Raw genomic sequence first — 22,794 nt, forward strand, 5'->3', positions numbered from 1 at the left:
AAAATATATATATATATATATATATATATATATATACACACACACACACATATACATACATACACACACAGGCTATAAAAAAAGTGTACACACCCGTTAAAATGCCAGATTTTTGTGATATAAAAAAATAAGACCACAATAAATCATTTCAAAACTTTTCCCACCTTTAATGTGACCTTTAACCTGTACAATTCAATTGAAAAACAAACAAATCTGTTGGGGGGGGGGGGGAAATATAAACAAAAACATACAATAAGCTGGTTGCATAAGTGTGCACACAAACTAATACTTTGTTGAAGCACCTTTTGATTTAATTACAACATTCAGTCTTCTTTGGTACACACCTGCCAGCAATTAAAGATACCCCGATTAACCCCAAATAAAGTTTAGCTGTCCTGTTAGGATTTTCCAGACATTAACTCAGTCGCCTGCTACAGCAAACACCATGGTTCACAGAGAGCTTACAAAGCATCAAAGGGATCTCATTTTTGAAAGGTATCAGTCAGGAGAAAGGTACAAAAAAAATGTCCACAGCATTAGCTATACCATGGAACACAGTGAAGACAGTCATCAAAAAGTGGAGAAAAATAAGTTTTGTACTCACCATAACATTCCATGTGAGTTGTTCATCTTGCCTTCATTCTTACTAATGGATTCAGAGCCGATCCTCGGCTCCGACTCAGCCAAATGCAAAAGCTCAAGGTCTTCGACAGCTCATCGCCTGCTCCCTATCCCATGATGCATAGGTGCTTCCCTCAGATCTTGTTTGCTGCAAACCATGGTATAAACCATCTCCCAATATAGGAACATTATGGCGAGTACAAAACTTCAAGTGAAGTTGTTCTATCTTACCTTCATTCTTACTGATGGGATAGCGTCCCAAGCACCATCTTCTTGGGTGGCTCACAGGAGTATGTTCTTCAGAATAGTGGAACCAAAGAAAGCCCTGTCCACTTTGTAATGAGTGATGAAGGTATGAGACCTAGACCACGTAGCTGCTGCACATATTGTATCTATTGGTAATTTGGCAGAAAAAGCAGAGGAAGTGGACACAGCCCTAGTAGAATGGGCCTTTATCTTTTGCTGTAAAGGGGTATTCACTAAACTATAAGTAACGGAAATACAATCCAATAAACATTTTGACAAAGTGTTTTTTTGCAAAAGGAGCACCTTTCCTGGATTTTGAGAAGGAAACAAAAAGTTGATCCATTTTCCTAAAATCTTTGGTCCTGTCTAGATGGAAGCAAACTTGTCTATGAACATCAAGCGTGTGCAGCATCTACTCTGCCTTATTGCCATACTTGGGGAAGAATACAGTCAACTCTATAGTCTGAATGAGATTTGTTTCTGAACATACTTTTGGTAAAAAGAGGGATTTGTCCAGAGAGACACTCTTGTCATTATATGAAATATCATATAAATGGGTTTAATGGACAAGGCCTGTAACTCTAATACTCTCCGAACAGAAGTAATAGCTACCAGAAAAATGGCTTTCCATGTGATATACTTCAAGTCACATGAAGAGGCTGGTTCAAAAGGAGGTAGAATTATACGGGACAAAACAAAATTTAGATTCCATGGAGTAATAGTGGATTTAATGGGTGGCCTTAAATGTATAGCACCTTCCAGAAATGCCTTTGAGAGTCTATGACATAACATTGAACCCTTCCTCACCAAGATAGAAGTTTGACAGTGCAGCCAATTGAACTCGAATAGTCGCGGCGGCTGCTCCTTCATTAAAAAGCTTTGTCAAAAAGTCCAGAATAGAAGCTATTGGAGCAAAATAAAGATCAATATGATATTGTAAGGCCCATATTGAGAATATTTGCCATTTTTGAGATATAGTCTTCTTGTGGAGGATTTGTGAGAAGATGTCAAAATATGCTGCAATGCAGCTGAAAGATTCTGAAGCCTGGATATGTTTGGAATCTGATCAGCCAAGCTGTTGATTTGAGGGACTGAAGGGACGGATGAAGAGCCAGCGATGAGTGGGTCAGGAGGTCTGGAACTGGATCCAAGGTTCTTCCAATAGATGAGGCTGAAGAAAGGGGAACCAGATCTGGCGAGGCTAGTGGGGGGGGGGGGCTATCAGAATGATGGTCCTTCCCAGACAAATGGCTTTCTGCAAAACCTTGAGTATTAAGGGCAATGAGAAAAGGCATACAGGAGACCTGGGGTCAATAGTGTACTAGTGCATCCCTTGGGGCTTCCCCTGGCAGGGGAATTGGGGCAAGATAGCTGCTGCATTTAGTGTTTGTTGGCATGGCAAAGAGATCGCAGCAAGGCTGGCCCCATTTGCAGAATATCCTTTCCACAACTTCTTTCTTCAGGGACCACTCGTGAGCCAATAGAATTGCTCTGCTTAGCTTGTCTGCTATCACGCTGGACTTCCTCGGGATGTGTGCTGCTATCAGAAAGCGCTGGGTGGAGTTTGCCCATTGCCATGGCCTTTCAAATCAGGGAGTAAGATTTGGTTTCCCCTTGTTTGTTTATTCACCAGACTACTGACATGTCTGTATGAATTGCAATGTTCCCAAGAGGGAGAGAGAGTTTTGAAAGGGCTGCAACGCCAGAAGTACCGCTCTCATCTCTAGGACACGGATATGCAGGTGAGCCTTGTGTTCCTTTCAATTCCCTTGGGCTGTTTTTCCCTGTAATGTCCCCCCCACCCTATCAGGGAAGCGTCCATGGTTACTGTGGCAACTGGGGTAGGTAGAACAAAGGGACGACCCATCGTTACACAATCCGATGTTAGCCACCACTGGAAATCCTTCTAGCAGGAGTTGGTTGTTATGATCTGATGACATTGGAATATCTTGAAAGGACCACTGTGTGAAAAGGAGCCATTGTAGTATCTGCATATGCATCTGACCCAGTGGAATCGCCATGATTGCTGCCGCCACAGTGAACTGCGTTAGCCGGGGCTTTTTCTTTTGAGAGAAGGGTTAGAACCTGTTATCGAAGAGTGTAGAACCTGTCTTAAGGAAGTTCTAAAGTCATTGTGGTGGTGTCCAGATCTGCTCCTATAAAGACGGTATGTTGCGATGGCACTACGGCAGACTTTCCTAAATTTATGGTGATCCCCAACTGACAGCATAGATCGATGGTGGTGTTCCTTGCTTGAATGAGTTGATGCCTAGTGGTGGTGGTTAGGAGCCAGTCATCTAGATATGGAAACGCCCAGAATCGTAAATGCCTCAGGTGAGCAGTGACCCACTGCCATGCATTTGGTGAACACTCTGTGGGCTGTCATGAGACCAAAAGGCAGTGCTCGAAATTGGTAGTGACTGGCTCCCAGCTAAAAGCGCAGGTGATCTCTGGATGGTCTGTCCATTTTTATGTGGTAATACACATCCCGGGGCTCTATCGAGCACATCCAGTTGTCTTTCCCTAGAAAGAGAAGCATCAACTGCAGTGTTACCATCCAAAACTTTGTTTTCGTTTAGTCTGCTGAGATCCAGAATGGGTCTCCAGTCCCCTCTTTTCTTTGGAACTAAAGAGTAAGTTCTGGATCCTATCTGGTCTATGGGGACCGGCTGGATGACTCTTTCTAGTAACTTTTGAAGTTCTACTGTTGCTTGTTCCCTGGGACTGGGTGGAACGTCTGGGATTTTTCTCATTTGGAGAGATGGGGAGGAAAAGGAGATGGAGTATCCTCTGGATATGATGCTTTGTACCCAGCTGCCTTTTGTTATTTTTAGCCAGGCATCTGGGTACAAAGATAAACGTCCCCCGACTGCCTCCAAAGACGGACAGGCAGGTTTCCTTTCAGGAGTGCTGGTAGGGTTTCCCAAAAAACTGTTCTTTGTCGCCCTGATTCTGCAGGCCCCCTCTGCCACGTGGTTGGTATCTTCCATTACTGCCCCCTCCTCTACCATTGGAGGGGGGGTTCACCACGTGTGTCCTGAAAAGCTCCTGGAGTTTTCTGGAAGCACATCTTTCCACCCTTCTGACCATTAGGATAGGGTCTGGTAGGTGTGGAGAAATGGACTCCGATGGCAGATGGAGTCTTTCCCTCTTGTTCACACCTGCTAAGCTTTCTTTTACTTTGGGTCCAAATAGGGACGAGACATCAAAAGGGGTGCTGATAAAAAAAAAAAAAGACTTAAAGGGCTCTGCAAATGAGCCTAAGCGCATCCAGGAATGTCTCCTAAGAGCTATTCCTGTGCCTACTACCCTGCTCGCTATATCAGCTGCATACGAAACCAGATGCATGGACGAATTTACTAGGGAATTGAGGATGGAGAGCTGGGGAGGTTACTTTGAGACCCCTGTAGCTACTGAACCCTAAAGAGCATCTCCTAGCTCTTTTAGGAGATCTCTTTGCAATCTAGTAAAATGTATACAATAATTCAGTGACCTAAGGGGATATGCGCTTTCCATATCTGTTCATAATCCTCGAATCCTTATTCGGTGGATGGACTGATGAAGTTTTGGATAACTCCTTCTTGGTGGCCGCCGCTGCCACCACCATGGCATCAACAAGGACTCCTTTAGCGAGGAAGGTCTTGTCCTGTGATGAGGTAATAAATTTATTAGGCCTCCTCGGGACCGGCTCCACTGTACCTGGAGACTCCCATGGCTTTCAACAAACTAAGTCCATAAGCTCATATAAAGGCGGAGGGCTGAGACCCGAAAGCCTTCAGGTAGACTGACTCTTCATCAATAGGGGTGATGGGCTGCCAACCACCCCTCTGTTTGAGGATCTCTAGGATATCTGCGAAGGAGATATCTTCTAAGGGTGACTGTGGGGACCCTTCCAAATCATCCAAGTCAGTGTCTGAGGTGATGGATTACTGTGGGGAGTCCAGATGCTTCCTTTTGCATAGCCTCTTCCAAGGTACCTCCTCAATGGGAGCTTCTGGTGAGGTCTCGGAGGAGCAGGGCTCACCCAATGGGGCTTCCTGAGGCTCTGGGTCTCTATGCTTTTGTGGAATCTGTGATGACGAGGTAGACACCGGCACCTTAGGGGGAGAAGCTGCTGGTCCTGATGATGTGGTTGTCCAAGGGGACAGTGCTCTCCTTATGGAGTCAAAGGGCCCCCAGCTCCAATGTGAAGGAACCCCTGCATCGGAGGATACAGCTGATTCCCCCAGCATCAAGACGGTGGGCTTCGTGCCAGAGGTAGGCACCGAGCTCACCCGCACTGAAGCCCTGAGAGGCAAAGTCAGACCAGAAAGATCGGTTCGACTATCCCCCTCAGAGCTGACCGGTGAGTGTCTGCTCCTAGACTCTTCGGTAGGCACCGAAGCAGTCCAAGAGGTCGGATCTGAAAGTCGTGATGCAGGTCACTGTACCAACGGCTCCACAATCATTAGTTCTGAGCACTCCGGCTATGAAACTTTGAATCGGATCAGAGGAGGAACAGATATAGGGGGAGGATGGTTGCACAGTTCCGAAACCAGAGGGGTCACCCCTGACAAAAAACTTTGCCGAACACCCGTGTCTGCAGAAGCCTCTGCACCACACAATCCACATCCATGTCTGAAAGGCTTCTTGAGGACAGAGAAGATGGAGCCGAAAAAGCAAAAAAATTGGTGATGTCAGAGTAGGAGAGACCGGCTTCTCACTGTAACAACCGTCGGCTCAGATATCAGTGGCACCAAGGTCAAAGTCTTGTTAGCTTTCAACTGACTGGACGAATATTTTGCCGGCTCTGAAGTTCCAGTAGTTGAGGATTTTTTTTTTTTGAAGAGTTAGACTGCTTGGCATGAGCTGTATTGCTATGTTCTAAAGTTTCCTAAAAGGAAGATTTAATCATGCCCCTGACAATCAGCTTGTTCATTTCTTGTAACACCCATGAACTGAACGAGTGGCAGATGGAACATGTTTCCTGTAGATGTAAACGGCCTAAACAGTACACATAATCTGTGTGCCCAACAGTAATTGACATCATCTGTCCACATTTAGAGAATTTCTTAAACCCTGAAGGCTTAGACTGCTTAGCCTCCTTGTCCTTTTCTTGATGAGACATAAGAATAATAATTTAAACGAGCTTATGTCAAGAATATATATATATATATATATATATATATATATATATATATATATATATATATATATATATATATATATATATCCTAACTTATACAGGCTATAAGTACCCTGTAAAAAACACAAAATCCTATAACATAAACAGCTAAATGAATACATGTCTATCAAACAATACAGCCTAACTAACGCAGGCTATAAAGCACTAAGCAGAATAACACGCAATCCTATGTAAACACTGATGCTAAATTTGTATTTAAAATTCTACACACACCTAGAACAATAATTATCTATAACTAACACTCTAACTCTTAACACTATAAGGGGTATAGGGAGACAAACAAAGGCCTTCAATAAGCCCACAAAGGAATAGCACAAAAGAAGCACACTATCAAACCAGAAGTGCGAAAAGGCACTCTAAGCAAAAAAACAATTATCTTAGGTAAATAAGACTTATGCCAAACTATAAAATCCTAACAGTAATGAGAAAATATCAAAATTTCAATGGCCAGAGTTGGTGAAACGCCGCCTGATCCGTTGCAGTGGCAAACAAGATCTGAGGGAACACCAGTGCATCATGGGATAAGGAGCAGGCCATGAGCTGGTTGAAGACCTCTAGCTTTTGCATTTGGCCAAGTCGGAGCAGAGGATCGGCTCCGAACTCTTCAGTAAGAATGAAGGCAAGATGGAACAACTTCACATTATGGGAAAACTGACGTTGCAAACAACTGGACATCCCTCCAAAACTGACAAAAAGACAAGATGAAAACTGGTCAGGCAGGCTGCCAAGAGACCTACAGCAACACTGAAGGAACTGCAGAAATTTCTGGCAAGTACTGGTTGCGTACTACATATGACAACAATCTCCCGTATTCTCCATAAGTCTGGACTATGGGGGTAGGGTTGCAAGACAGAAGCCTTTTCTTACATAGAAAAACATTCAAGCCTGACTAAAATTTGCAAAACAATACATCAAGAATCCCAAAACCATGTGGGAAAATGTGTTATGGTCTGATGAAACCAAGGCTGAATATTTTGGCCACAATTCCAAAAGGTACTTTTGGTGCAAAAACACTGCATCACCAAATGAATACCATCCCCACAGTGAAGCATGGTGGTGGCAGTATCATGCTTTGGGGTTGCTTTTCTTCAGCTGGAACTGGGGCTTTAGTCGAGGTGGAGGGAATTATGAAGAGTTCAAAATACCAGGCACTTTTGGCCCAAAGCCATCAGGCGTCTGCTAGAAAGCTATGGATGAAGAGGAATTTCAGCTTTCAACACGACGATGACCCCAAGCATCCATCCAAATCAACAAAAGAATAGTTTCACCAGAAGGCCCAGCCAGAGCCCAGACTTAAATCCAACAGAAAATCTGTGGGGTGACCTGAACAGGGCTGTGCACAAGAGATGCCCTCGCAATCTGACAGATTTGGAGTACTTTTGCAAGGAAGAGTGGGGAAATACTGCCAAGACAAGATGTGCCATGCTGATAAGCTCCTACCCAAGAAGACTGAATGCTGTAATTAAATCAAAAGGTGCTTCAACAAAGTATTAGTTTAACGGTGCGCACACTTATGCAACCAGCTTATTGTACATTTTTTATTTTTTATATTTTTCCCCCAACAGATTTGTTTTTCAACTGAATTGTACAGATTTTAAGTCACATTAAAGGTTGGAAAAGTTTTGAAATGATTCACTGTGGTCTCTTTTTTTATATTGCAAAAACCTGGCATTTTAACAAGGGTGTTGTACACTTTTTGTAGCCACTGTATGGGTCCACTTTGTAATTTCGAAATACTGAAATCTCGAAATTCAGTATTTCGAAACCACAAAGCTGAAAATCCAATCAAAACTCACAAACTCAAACACACAACCACGAAATTCAAAATCCCGTAACTACACTACACATACAGCAAACACAAACATACACAAAACTCCCCCCCCCACAATCAAACTCATCTGAACTACAAATAAGGAGGGGGGCAAGCACCCCTGCACCCCTCTACTTATATAGTCTAACTCCGAGATCGCACAAACAGAAACACAAAAATTGGAACTAACACACACATCTCACAGTCCCTCAAACACACACACAGTCACTACACACACTTACACACACTAAACCCCTAACCAACATACTTACACACACAAACTTACCAAAATTAAATACAAACATCCACACACCGTACCACCGGAAGCAGAAATTAAAAATATCCATGCTTTGGTATTTTGAATTTCGTGCTTCTGCCGGTTTCAAAATGCAACTCCAGATTTCAGTATTTTGAAATTACAAAGTGGACCCCCACTGCATATATATATATATATATATATATATATATATATATATATATATATATATATATATGTATATATGTATGTATATGTATGTCTACTTAAGGTTGACCTTACTTCCATTTGCCTGGCATTCATTTGACTGAGACCAAATCACCTAAACTTCACTTCACCTAAAACTCTTTTTACTGACAATGAGTACTGGCAGTGTGTAGAGCACTGTAAGGCAAGCATAAAAGGCATATATGTCCTTTTCCCCACTGTAGTGCGAGCCTGGAGTTGGAATATATAGTTTGGGGGGGGAGTGTGGGGGGACTTAGCCCCCCACCTACTTTGATTTTACAATCTCTTTTACTTTTACATTGTTTAGTAAAACAAAACTATGGGGGGGATGTGCCCCCCAACTACATATTCTAACTCCAGGGTCGCATGACAGTGGGGGAAAAGGACATGTACATTTTACTTGCCTTACAGCTCTACACACTGCCACTATTCATGGTCAGTGAAATGAGTTTTAGGTGAAGTGAAGTTTAGGTGATTTGGGGTCAGTCCAATGAATAGATCCATATATATATATATATATATATATATATATATATATATATATATATATATATGCACACACACGTGTGTATGTATATATATATATATATATATATATATATATATATATATATATATATTCAATACAAATATAAATATATACATATCTGCATGTCTGTGCATATTATACACATTCCAAATATCAAAATGGTAATGAACTAAACCAGGGCAAAAGACAGCCACATAAAAAAATATTCCTTTATTGTGAGCGCTTTCGCAGTTACAAAGACTGCTTCATCAGGCATATTCACATTCTGACACTTCAATATTTAAAGAACATTCAATCAATAGAATTACAGAAATTATTAAGTATTTAAACACTTTTTAAAAACATACTACATAATATAGGTTCATAGACAGGTACTAGGCTATTGGCCCTGGGGCCTATATAAGCCTAGCCAAAAAGGTTCCCTGGCTTTTGCCACCCAAGAAAATTATTTTCATGTGCCCCTGTCAAGCAGTGCAGCAGAAGTGATCCCCTGGGTTAATTTTCTATTTCCCATCCAGTCATCAAGATTTTTCTTAAAGAGGGCCAATGAGGAGCTTTGCTGAAAAGGAATGGCTAGTTTGTTCCAGGGTATGGGAAGTCTCTGGGACAGGAATTTATCCCTCCAGCATGTTCTGTTTATTGTGGTGACAAGGTTTAGGTCCCTGCAGCATGTGGTTTGGAGAGATTGGGATTTTTTTTTAAGTGCAGCATGTCCGTCAGCTCTGGGTTTGAATTAGCTTTGTATATTAGGCAGAGATCGCCTCTGAGTAGGCAGTATGCGACAGAGTAGAGCTGGAATTTTTTTCAACAGTCTGCGCATGGAATCTGTCTGAGGCTGGTAATCCTTAGTGAGGTATTTCTGTGTCTTTTCCAATTGTTGTAAGTGTCTTGTGAGAAACATGCCAAACGGGGCATTGTACTCTATAATGGGTCTGATGAGGGATGAGTAGAGACAAACAATGACCTCCTTTTTCCTAGAAAAGAACCCTTTTGTGATGTGGTGTGCCACGTATAAGGATTTCCTTACTGTGGTGATGTGGTTATCAAAGGAGAGACTACTGTCTACCTGTACTCTGAGGTCTCTTATCACACTTAAAGTGTTTAGTGAGCTACCGCCTATATGGTTGTTCATGGGTACCACGTTTTTCCCAAAGGGGATTACAATGCATTTCTCGGCATTGAGCTTGAGGCAATGAATTTAACAACAAGCATCTGTCTCTGTGAAGCCCTTTTGCAGAATGTCTATATCATTAGGCAATTCTATTATGGCTCCCAGTTTGCAGTCATCTGCGAACTTTGTTAGCCAAAGACCTTCTGTGTTGGCCTGCACTTCAGAGACATTGATGCCAAACAGGAGAGGACCCAGGATCGAACCCTGCGGTACTCCATTCGTCACTGGTCTGAAGTCAGACTTGGAGTCGGCTACTTTTACTGTGTAGATTCAGTCAGTGAGCCAGCTGGCCACCCATCTTGTGACATAGGGATTTATGCCCAGTTTAATAAGTTATCACATAAAACACACAAAAAATATTAAACAAAAAATGCATATAAAACATGCATATATATAAAACTCCTTATCTAGATATATGTCTTGCCTTCAGGACAGGTTTAATAGAAACTTTGTCATTCAACCCTATCCCCCTATTAGCTCTCATTCTAATAATCCAATTTAATTCTGATACTTTCATTCTATTCCTAACATCACGTTCACCTAAATGTACTACTTCCACTGCCATAAACATAAAACTGTGTGTAGAACCATGCTGAATAATTGATCCCTATATTATTCGCTATCACAGTAAACACAGACTGTACGTCAAACGTGACAAAAATTCAATCACTACCATACTCTTTGGTAAACTTATATAAATCACCTAATAATTGGTTAGTATCTCTGAGAACATAATCGTTCTTTTTCAAAATAGGCCTCAAATGTTTTTCAGCAAAAATAGACCGATTCAGTGCACCAACCACTCTTCGCCACAACAGATCTGAAAGGGGGACACATGGGATCCTTATGGATCTTCAGAAGGCCTTGTATAACAGGCATTGATGGTTCATCTATCACAAAAAGTTTATACAGGTCAAGATTAATAATATGGCACATTAAACAATCCATTAATGTATCATGCACTCTATCATCAAATCCACTTGTTCCCCTGACAATTTTTCATATGTATTATCACTCATGTCTGTGCATATTATACATATGCTTACAGACACACGCGCGCGCACACACACACACGCACACACACTAGCACGCGCACACGCACACACGTGCTGACATAAAAGCATCATCATACTGTAGGTTTGAACAACTAGTTTTGTATGTGTGGCAAAGTTAAGCTACAAAACTTATTTCTTAATTGCATTGATCACTAAAGCAAACTCACATGTTTTCAATTTACTAATTCCTTTTTTGGATTACCGCTTCCCATTCATATTGATGCACCAAGATAATCGTTTTGCTTAGCATTAACTTATTTAAGCAATATTTCACAAATGGGTGTGGGTAATGCTGGATTTACCCAAAACTGGTGTGGTTTAATGATGACTGCGAAGCCCGAGTGAGCAAACAAAGCCAACCATGGGTAAAATACAGCATTGCCCACACCCAGATGTGGGCTATTGCTATTATAAAATGACATTATTTAAGAAAGACATTGCTTATTTTTCTTTAATATCTTCACAGAATGGCATTGTAGTGTTCCTCCACATTCTTCTGCCTTTTCTGATGTACTTCACATGTGTATGTGACTAGTGTTCCCACACTTGCACAGTACATCAGTACAGTACAGTGCAGGGAAAGCAATGGAGATATGAGAGAGAGAATATTGGTTGCCCCCCCCCCAAACGCACATGATTTTTCTTGTATTTTGCTATCCTGTAAGCATACGCCAACAGAAAAGTCCAGCCACTCAAAGATACTTCCAGTGATCAGACTTTTCTGTTGGTACATGGTCAATTTACAACAGGCACACTGACTGGGCTGTCCAATCAGCGTGCAGGTTTTTGAACAATGACCTGTTACTGTATAATTATTTATATTCCACTAAGCAGGTTGGCCCAACTGGGCACATCTCATTTATAGATGACTGCAAGTAGGAGATATATGAAGTAGGAATTCAGGGAATTTATTAGGAAAATTTCCAGCAGAACCAAATTATTTGGAGCAAATAATTAGTGAGGGAAGAGTCAAACACTAGGATGAAGACGAGAAGAACTCTGGACTGTGGGTTGGAGACAGACTTCCCCACGAGGGATTGATATTAGAGTATAAGCAAAGAGAAAGAGATGGAGGAATGTTAAATATAAGATCAGCTCATAGTTTAGACTACAGCAGAAATTGCAACTCAAATGTGGATAATTGGTAAGTCATATAAAATAACGCATGATGACTACAAGAATCAATCAGAAGAAGTTAGAAAAGATTGAAAAATGAGAATGGAAAGCAATATAGAAAGGAACAATGGGAGGGTACTGTATGGCTTCCAAAGATGCAACAAAATCTAGACAGCTTAGGATTTTTGCATTAAAGTGTTTGCACAGGTATTTGTAAACCCAAAGTACACCTTAGAGAATTTTCACACCGGTAGACAGCAGTTGCTGAAGGTGTGATGGGAAGGAGAGTGATACTTTGGAACATATTTTTTGGGACTGCAGTGAACTAGCAGAATTTAAAAATTCCCTAGTGGGTACTTGTCAGAAATGTTAGGGAAGCAATTAATGTAACTAAAGAAATTATTCATTTGAGTTCTGATGTGCAAACTCAACTGCCTAGACATTGCAAGGTCCTAATAAGTTTAATGTTGTCGGCTTCCAAACAAAAAAGCACTTACTAGAAAATGGAAACCAATAACTAAATTTACTGTAACAGACTTCTTGAATGGTGCAAAGGAGAAAAAAGAATTGGAGGTGGAATCTTTAAAAAAAAGGAAGGAGCAAACTACATAGAAATGAATGGAATCTGTGGAAACAATACAAAATAACATTCAGGAGCAGGAGTGAAATTTTTAAGTAAAGCAGGATTTGAGGAATCTATGTAATGTTAAATTTAATTACTAAAAAAGAAGCCATGCATGTGTAATGCAGGAAATAGAAAGGTCCTTGTAATGGTCTATTTTCTGTTTTATAGCTGTGTGTATCCATGTCACTGTGCAATATGTGAAGTTATTAAAGGTGTTTAAAGAAAAAAAAAAAAGAGAGACTTGTTATCAGAGTGTTGCTCAATGGGGCCACCAGAAAGTACAGTTTTGTACCCACCATAAACGTAGATGTTAAAGTGTATTCACTGCTGCAGTCATTACACTTGGGTTATCCTGCCGTCAGGCGGTCCCCGCAGTCGGCCAGAGTTAAAGTCTTGGTCCAACGTCGGTTGCTGTCGCTTCTTCCCTGATGTCAGTGCGCCAGGGGTATACAAGATGCAGCCAACGCCATTTTCTTCAGTTTTTCTTGCCCCAGATATCAGGTACCCCCAAATAGGTAGGCAAGACATACTGCTAATAAAACATACATAAAAAAATAAAACCAAAAACTTCAGTTACCAGCAAATACTCCACATAGGTAGTATGGGGTAGAAAGGTATGGATAAGTCCCAGCTAAGAAAGAGGGGATGGAGGGAGAGTAACCTGGACTGCAGCAGTGAATACACTCGAACATCTACATTTATGGTAGGTACAAAACTTACTATGTTCATAGTGTTTCACTGCTGCAGTCATTACACTTGGGTTGAATCCCAAAGCTGAGGTACGGTGGCTGGTTCTATAGAGGATTTGGGGTGGCTGAGGCCCTGCAGCACTGCAATGGCAAAGCCAGCTCTGGATTTAGAATAAAGAGGCAGGTGATAATGTTTGGTAAATGTGTGCACTGAACTCCAAGTTGCAGCTTCCAAGATATCTTTGGTAGGTACTCCTCTAAGGTAGGCAATTGAAGTGGCTGTTGCCATGGTGGAATGTGGCCTAATGTTGCTAGGTACAGTTTTCCCATGCTGTGTGTAGCAGAACCGGATACAGTGTCCTATCCACTTTGAAATGGTATGCTCTGAAATAGCCTTTCCCTGTGATCCTGCAGCATATACTACAAACAATTGCTCAGTTTTCCTGAAAGCTTTTGTTTTGTCCAAGTAGAAACGTAACTGTGTACGTCCAATGAATGCAGGAGTCTCTCCCCTTTATTCTGGGGATTTGGATAAAAAGTTGGCAAGTGAATAGTTTGGTTAAGAGCCACACTAGATACCACCTTTGGCATAAATGAAGGGTTTGTTCTTAGAGAAACCCTGTCTTGGTGAAAAATGATAAAAGGCTCCACTGCCATTAGTGCCTGTAACTCTGAGACTCTTCGTGTTGAGGTTATTGCCAGAAGCGGAGCAGTTTTCCATGACATTTTAAAGTCTGCTGCATTTGCTGGCTCAAAAGGAGGTAAAGTTAGTTTTTCCAAGATGAAATTGAGGTCCCAAGTTGGTATTGGTGCTCTCCGGGGCGGTCTTATGTTTTTAGCCCCTCTGAGGTACTGCTTTAGCAATGGATGAAAGAAAATAGGAGGATCTGTGTTGTATTGAGCTGAGATGGCAGAGGTGTGTATCTTAATGGATGAAAAGGATAGGCCTTTGCCAGCATCTCAGTTAAATATTGTAATATCTGAGGAATATTTGGGACAAGAGGGTCAAAGCTTTGAGCCTGGTTCCAGGCACAGAATCTCTTCCAATTTTCTGAATAGGATTTCCTGGTGCTAGGCCTCCTGGCCTCCAAAATGACATCCATAAAAGCTTTAGAGAGAGCTGTTGTCTGCTTGACTAGGGAATCTGCCATGCAGCCAGGTTTAAGGTTTTGAGCTGGCTGTGCAGGATCTGATTGTTTTGTTGAGTCAGAAGATGCGGAATTTGAGGTAAAATCCACGGTGGACCTTGAGCTAAGTTCTTCAAGATTGGGTAACAGTGCTGGCGTGGCCAGTCTGGGGCAATCAGGATCATTTTTGGCTTTTCTGGTCTGGCTTTTAGGAGTACCTTTGAAAAGAGAGGCAGTGGTGGGAAGGCATACACTTGTAGGCTTTTCCAGCTGAACGAGAGGGCATCCACTTTCCACGCTTGTGTTGTGGCAAGTCCTTGTGCGCAATTTCTGTAGTTGGCAATTCATTGGGGAGACAAAAAGATCTATGTCTGGGCTCCCCCATTTTTGTGTTATCATGCTGAATACTTGTGGATTTAATTTCCACTTGTGAGGATCCATGATGTTTCTGCTTAAGTCGTCTGCCAGAGTATTTTTCTTTCCTGGCAGGAAATGTGCTTGCAGATGAACTTGATAGGTTATGGCTGTGTTCCACAAGGTCATGGCTTGTCTGCAGAGGGGATAAGAGTGAGTGCCCCCTTGCTTGTTTATGTACCACATAACTGTGGTGTTGTCTGTCTTTAGTAATAGTTGTCCTGGATGCAGAAGGTCCTTGGAAGCTGTTAGGACATTTTGTACAGCTAGCATCTCTTTTTGATTGATGTGAAGATGCATTTGGTCTGCGGCTCACTTGCCCTGAATACATTTTCCTGCCATGTGTGCTCCCCAGGCGTAATCCAAGGCATTTGTTGTTAGTGTCTGCCTGGCTGTGGGTAGAGTGAAAGGCTGACCCTTGTTGAGGTGACGTGCCTGTGCCCACCATCGAAACTCCTGTTGTACGCAGGGAATAAGTGGTATTACTGCTTCCAAACTGTGACAGCGTTGAGTCCAAACACTTTTTAGGTACCATTGTAATTTCCTCATATGCAGTCTGGCATATGGTATTAGTAGTATGCAGGATACCATGAACCCCAAAGCCTGCAGAATTTTTCTTGCAGGGAGTTGGGTTTTTGTTGCCATCAATTGAAAATACTGAGTCGGTTGTCCTTGCTTGTCTGGCGTGAGATAAGCCATATGGGCCGTTGTATTTAAGCTGGCACCCAGGAATATTATCTCTTGTGAGGGCACTAGTTTTGACTTCTTTTCGTTTACTGTGTACCCTAGGCAAATTAGCAATCTTTTTACAAACGCCAGATGCTTTAGAAGAATGTCCTTGCTCTCTGCTTGAATAAGGCAGTCGTCCAAGTATGGATATATTTGAATTCCTTTTTGTCTGCAAAATGCAATTACTGGTGCCAGGCATTTTGTAAAGACCCTGGGCGCAGTAGATAAGCCAAAGGGCAGCACAGAGAATTGGTAATGCACTGAACCAGCTATGAATCTGAGGTATCTTCTGCAATTTTGTCTGATAGGGACATGCAGGTATGCCTCTTTGAGGTCCAAAGTAACAAGCCAAGCCTTCTTCCCAGCATGGGAAGAAGCTGCTGAAGTGTCAACATTTTGAATTTCGGAACATCCAGGTAAGTATTTAGAGTAGAAAGGCCCAGTATGGGTCTCCAGGCGTTGTCCTTTCTGGGGACCAGGAAAAGTCTTGAGTAAAATCCTTGTCCTTGTTCCTGTTGTGGTACTTTTTGGATAGCTCTCATGTCCATGAGGGCTGCAATTTGTTTTTGTGCCTCTGTCCATCGATTTTGTGGCAGGTCTGGCATTCCTTTTAGCCTTGGTAAAGTGTGAAAGTGGAACATGTAACCTTGAGACACAATATTCAGAACCCATTTGTCTTGGGTGATTATATGCCAATTTTGTGAAAAAAGTGCTAGTTTTCCCCCTAAGGGAGCTGCCAAAAGGTAAGTACTTGGCATTTGAAGGGGGACGTCATTGGGACTGTTTCCTATAAGGTTGTGACTTATCTTGCCCTCCTTTTGGGGTTGAAGCACCCCACTGTCGTGGTCTGTAAGAGCCCTGGGACCGAGGTCTGCCTCTTGGGCGTCTGTATCTGCCTCTTTGTGGTCTGACACTGGAAAGGACCAATTTTTTGAAGACCAATTTCTGCTAAATCGAGGTGGCTGTAGCTGTAAGAAATCCTTCACTGTTTGCATAGATTTTGCCTTATCCTCCATTTTCTTTAATACCTCTTCTGCCTTAACACCAAATAAAATATCCAGCTGTAAAGGTGCATCCAATAATTTTGCCTTAACATGATCAGGTAAACCTTGTTCTTTTAACCAAGCATACCTTCGAATCACAGATCCTGTAACTGCTGCTCTACAGGAAGCCTCTAATGAATCAAAACCACATAGCAGAGTATGTTTTCCCACTTGTTCAGCTGCATGCAATAAATCAGATTAATCTACAGGAAGCCAGAAAATGGGAGTGGCGGGCAAATGAGCCATCTTTAGTGGTGAACATCTACATCTTCCTATGCACATCCTCAATCACATCTTGGGAAGCCAGACCAGCAAGGACATCAGCATGGGAAAAAGCATCTAGAATGACCTAGCAGAGTATATTCATACACAGACTAATGACATTTTAAGTCTGCAATATTAAAGACTAAACCACCACCAAGTTTCAAGTTGCTGTACACTACAGATAATGAGGAATACACAAGGGCTAACATGGTATGATAAAGATCTGCATCAGTCTTCTCGGTTCTTGCTTAGTCTTCCTATACATAAGAGGCAGAGACTCCCTTTAGTCACTGTTTTAACAAAGAACCTAAGCTGGAGGATTCAAGGCATGATCTACACAAGCTGGCCAGCCATGAGCAATGACAGGATACTCATGCTCTGAAAATGCAGTAGGGACACTAAGACACAGCTCCTCATAGGACTGCAAAGGTGTAAAGGTATACATCTCCTGTATTCACCTTTAATTGATAGTATGCAAAAAAAAAAAAAAAAAAAAAATGCTACCCTCACTAGTTGGGGAGGGGCCTAGTAGTGTAGAGGTGTGAACAGTGGTGTCCCTTGCCTCGATCAGTTGATGCTTGGTGGTGGCAGTGAGGAGCCAGTCGTCTAGATATGTAAACACCCGGAATCCTAGATGCCTCAGATGAGCCGTGACTGCTGCCATACATTTGGTAAACACCCTGGGGGCTATGGTGAGACCAAAGGTCAGAGCTCTGAAATGGCAATGACTGGCTCCAAGTCAGAAGCGTAGGTACCTCCTGGACCACCTTGTCCATTTCTATATGGTAGTACGCATCCTGGAGGTCGACAGAGCACATCCAATTGTCCTGACCCAAAAAGGGAAGAATGGACTGCAGTTACCATCCGGAACTTTGTTTTCTTGACTGATTTGTTGAGTTTGCAAAGATCCAAAATGGGCCTCCAGTCCCGTCTCTTTCGAAACTAGAAAGAACCTTGAGTAAGTGTCGGATTCGATTTTGTCTGCTGGGACTTTTTGGATGTCTTTTTCTAGCAACCTTTGAACTTCTAGGTTTGCTTGATCCGGAAGACTGGGTGGAACATCTGAGATTGAGTGCTGATTTGTTGTAGGGGAAGATAGGAAGAAAAGAATTTTGTAACCCTTGGATATTATCGACAGTACTCATGTATCTTCCATGATTGTTTGCCAGGCTTTTGGGTAGTGGGATAATCTGCCCCCGACTGCCTCCAGAGGCGACAGTCGGGCCTCCTTTCAGGAGCACTGGAAAGGCCTGCCAGAGAAAGTATCTCTGTCGGCCTGATTCTGCAGACCCCCCCCCCCTCCGCAGGATCGGTGTCACTAGTTATTTCCCCCTCTGCCACTGGGGGAAAATCTCCAAGTGTGTGAGGCAAAACTCCCTGGGATTTTCTGAACCACATCTTCCCGCTCTTCTGACCCTTGGGGTAAGGACTAGAGGGAGTGGAAAACATACTCCCATGGCAGACAAGAGTTTTGCCATCCCATTCACACCTGGTAAGAGTCTCTTTTACCTGAGGCCCGAATAGAGATGAGCCGTCAAAGGGGGTGTTGGTAAAGGAGGACTTGAAGGGCTCCACAAATTGACAAAGGCGCATCCAGGAGTGTCTACGCAAAGCAACTCCTGTGCCTGCTGCCCTACTCGCTCCATCTGCTGCATTAGAGATCAGCTGCATGGATGAGTTAACAATAGATGTCAAGGTCGCAAGCTGTGAAGCCGCCTTGGTCGCAGCTCCTTCAGCTGTAGGATCCTGTAAGATATCTCCTAGTTGCTTTAGGAGATCCCTTTGAAGGTGTGTAAAGTGGGACAAATAATTCAGTGACCTGAGAGTAAAGGCCACTGAAGCAAACATAAGCTTCCCATATCTGTCCATTGTATGAGACTCTCTGTCTGGCGGATGGACAGAAGTCTCCGCTAATTCTTTTTTGGTGGCTGCCGCTGCCACCACCATAGCATCAACAGGCACACCCTTAGATAGAAAGGACATATCCTCTGAAGCAGTTATGAATTTATTGGGCCTCCTCGGAACTGGTTCCATAGTCTCTGAGGAACTCCACACCTTGCCTTCCGACTCACTAAGGCCAGTAGATGGTCAAAAGGCAGAGACACCCAACAGGTGGAGGGTCAGGAACCAAATGCATCCAGATGCACAGACTTGTCCTCAGAAGGGGCAAGGAATTTCCAGCCACCCCCTCGAAGGATTTCCAGGATGTCTGAAAAAGAGACATCCTCAGAGGGGGACTGTGGGTTCCCTTCTGAGTCCTCCAAGTCTTTGTCTAAAGTGAGACTCAGGGGAGTCCAAATGCTTCCTCTTGCATTTTCTCTTCCGAGGGGCCTCCTCCGAGGGGTGCTCAAGGGAGGTTTCAGAAGAGATGGGGTCGCCCAATGGGGTGTCCTAGAGCATGGGTTCCCTACGCTTGGGCGGGGGGGGAATCTGAGGCAGACTCAGACACTGAAAGGGTAGGAGCCAATGGAGGCAAGGGTGGAGTGGTCTCAGAGGACAGCACGCTCACCACATCGAATGCACCGCGGTCCTGGCCCGAAAGAGTCCCCAGCACGAAGAGCCCAGAGATCTTCTCCGAACTGAGGGCAATGGCTCCAAGGCTGATGAAGGAGCCAAGCTCACCTGTGCCGAAGCCCCAAGAGGGAGAGCAGGGTAGGACAAGGGTCCGATGTCACTCCCTCTCTTTGGAGCTGACTAGAGAGCATCAGCCCCCAGATCCCTCGATAGACTGAGACAATGAAGAGATAGGAGCGGTTGTCGGAATAGATAAACCAGTGGTAATTGGAGCTGACGGTTCCAGCACAATGACTTCCATGCACTCCGGCTCCAAACTCAAAGGAGTCAGAGGAGGAATCGATAACAGTGTGAGTTGGGCTGTCGGCACCAATTCCTTGTGTGCTGGGCTCGATAATAACTTAGCTAATGCCCGTGTCTTGAAAAGCCTCTTCACCACCCTCTCCACTTCATGATCCGAAAAACTCCTGGACGATCAAGAGGAATGAGAGGAAGACCGATGACTGCCTGCCACACAGTGCAACAGCAGGGACTGTGAAACAGACCACACTGGCTCCAGGGAGGGAGACCTGGTTCTCTTGTGAGTCCTGACGGGCTCCAAAACCACTGATGAAGCCACCGGAGAAAGAGCTTTGTCGGAACAGACACTGGGATCTGACAAACTTACAGGTTTGTCCTTAGATTTAGATGGCTCCGAAGTCGGAGCCGATGAAGAAGACGGCTTAGGAGACTTTTCCTGTTTTTTTTTACTGGCTGAGAACCCTCAGTACAAACATCAAAGGGGCTCTTTAATAAGCCTCACAAAATCAATATTTTTTCTCTCCTGCAGGACCCAAAAACTAAAAGCATGACATATAGAACACGGGTCCTGCAAGTGAGCAGCCGCTAAGCAATAGACACAGCTCGTGTGCCTGTCCGTAAGGGACATCTTCTGGCAGCACGAGTCACATTTTTTTTAAAACCCGAAGGTTTTGACTCTTTAGGATCTTAGGACATGCTAGCAGTTACCACAACAGTACCAAAGAGAAACACCACCACCAACACTAAAATAAACTTAACTTTTTTTTTTTTTTTTTTTTTAACAGAAAAATAGAAAGGAGGGAAGGGGAAGAGCCTCTAAGTTAAACGGCGACTCCCCACACCCAGGGAAGCCTCCAACAAACAGCTGCTCCTATAAGGAAAGAGAAAGGGAAAAAAAGAAGACAAAAGGCCCTTAAACTAAGACGGGGTTGAAAGAAAAGGAACAAGGAACCTTCCAAGTCAAACGGTTTCAAGCGAACGAGTTAGGCCTAAAGGAAAACTACAGCCACAACAACAACAACAAAAAAGGCAGCAGCGGAAAAGTCAGAAAAGCTCTAGCCTAAGATGAAACGCACACTAATACTAAACTAACAGAAATTAGCTATCTGAATCCAAAAAAGTATCGTAAATACCACAAGAAGAAAATACTTAGCTTGAGACAGTATGAGTAATCTCGACGCTGCAAACGGCAAACGAGATCTGGGTAACCTATGCTAGGCATGTTGGGATAGGGGCTAGCCTCAAGCCAGTAGAAAGCTCTCAAGCTGTAGTACAAGGCCAACTCAGAACCAAGGATCGGTTCAAACCCAACCAGTAAGAACGGAGGCAAGATGTGGGCAAAATAACATCTACAGTTCAAAACAAAAAACAAAAGATAACATTTATGACCATCTAATTAAAATGACCTTTGTTCCAATAAAAATACATACCTATCTGGACTGAAGCTGATGCCATATACAGGACCAGTGTGACCATATAAAATCTTTGACTCGCTTGATGTTTTCTCATCCATAATCCTTTCCAGGACATCATCTGCTTCTTTGTCTATCATGCTAAGATCTTAAATTAAAAACAGTAAAACAGTTTTATAACATCATGTCAGTTACACATTATAACTATGGCTATATGTAATAAAACGAGTACTGTAAAAATGTTCTAAACCAGTGGTTCCCAAACATTTATGGGCCAAGACCCACTTTTTAAAATGGCAATTTTTACGACCCACTACTCACTTGTAATTGCACATTTTAAAAGCAAGGGAGGGGGGTGAATAAAAAACATCTCTTTACTACAACAACTACAGATATTTGGATTTAACTTGAAAAAACATTTATTTCAAATTTTACACACAAAAACTGATAGACATTTGCTAAACAAAGCAATACAGTCTCACAATGAGTACAGACTTAGCGTTAAAACTTCTTTCCCTTGGAAACTGACATTCACTGAAACCCACATTCAAAGAAAATGCATCTGGTTCAGTGGTGGATTATGTTTACCTTTGGGCTGCTTTAAAATCATAGGCCCCTTGCACACATTTTTAGGACCATGCAAAGTTCTTTAATTCAACTTCCTGATTGTATTAAATTACACTGGTTATATAATACAGCACCACTTGTTACAGTGTGATTTAAATTTATAGTTTTTAAATTTTTTCCAGTAAGCAATGAAACAAAACATATGAACCAATAATGACAAATTCAGAAGAACATTTCAACCATAAAAGGCCATTCAACCTTCTGTCATTCCAATTCACCAGTATCAGTTAATATGCACAATCTCTGCATTAGTAAAAGTCATCTGAAAAATTCCACATTAAAGAGATCTGTAACTAATGAAGAGGTTGCTGCTAGCAAACCAACTTTGTATTTCAGTGTTTCATCTACAAATTCAGTGTCTGCTGGCCTTGAAAATTAAACTGCCTATGTTACATTAAAAATGGTAGTCTGGTAATATTGCAACAGGGAATGGATGGCAAACTAAAAACACGTTCATAGTTAGTAGACATCTCATCCGAAGGAAGACATAACTCAGGACTGCAGCACCCCCAGGCGCTTAAAATACAACACATTATCAGCAATCCATCTACATGATGTGGGAGTAGAACTCACTGCCTTTTGCATCAAAAGGAAGTACGCTACCTGTTGTGCTACTAACACTGCTTTAAAATTCTATATCACAACAGTGATACCATTTGCAAAACAGTTGCACATTATAAATAGACTTAGCATGAGCAGCTCTAAACTACTCTTCCCTTGGGCTCAATTCCTTGCAAAATACACCTGAAACTCAATTCCTTGAAAAATGCAGCTTGATAGTTGGGGTAGAGGATTCAGGCACTTGTTTCCTGTAGCTGAGGTAAAAGGTTTGA

At 42.6% G+C, this 22,794-nt stretch overlaps 1 protein-coding gene across 1 annotated transcript in view; it reads right to left on the reverse strand.

The window, feature by feature from the left end:
* Window positions 1-22,794, reverse strand: part of TAF5 (TATA-box binding protein associated factor 5) — a gene marked incomplete in the record, with an annotated part of 1,092,036 nt that overhangs the window by 583,147 nt on the left and 486,095 nt on the right. The window contains 1 exon segment of the mRNA XM_044056561.1: window positions 21,353-21,482. Within this exon segment, the coding sequence (XP_043912496.1) occupies window positions 21,353-21,482 (130 nt within the window).

This window comes from Protopterus annectens, chromosome 14.part0 (assembly GCF_019279795.1).
Source record: "Protopterus annectens isolate FY-2018-M chromosome 14.part0, PAN1.0, whole genome shotgun sequence".
Taxonomy (NCBI): Eukaryota; Metazoa; Chordata; order Ceratodontiformes; family Protopteridae; genus Protopterus; species Protopterus annectens.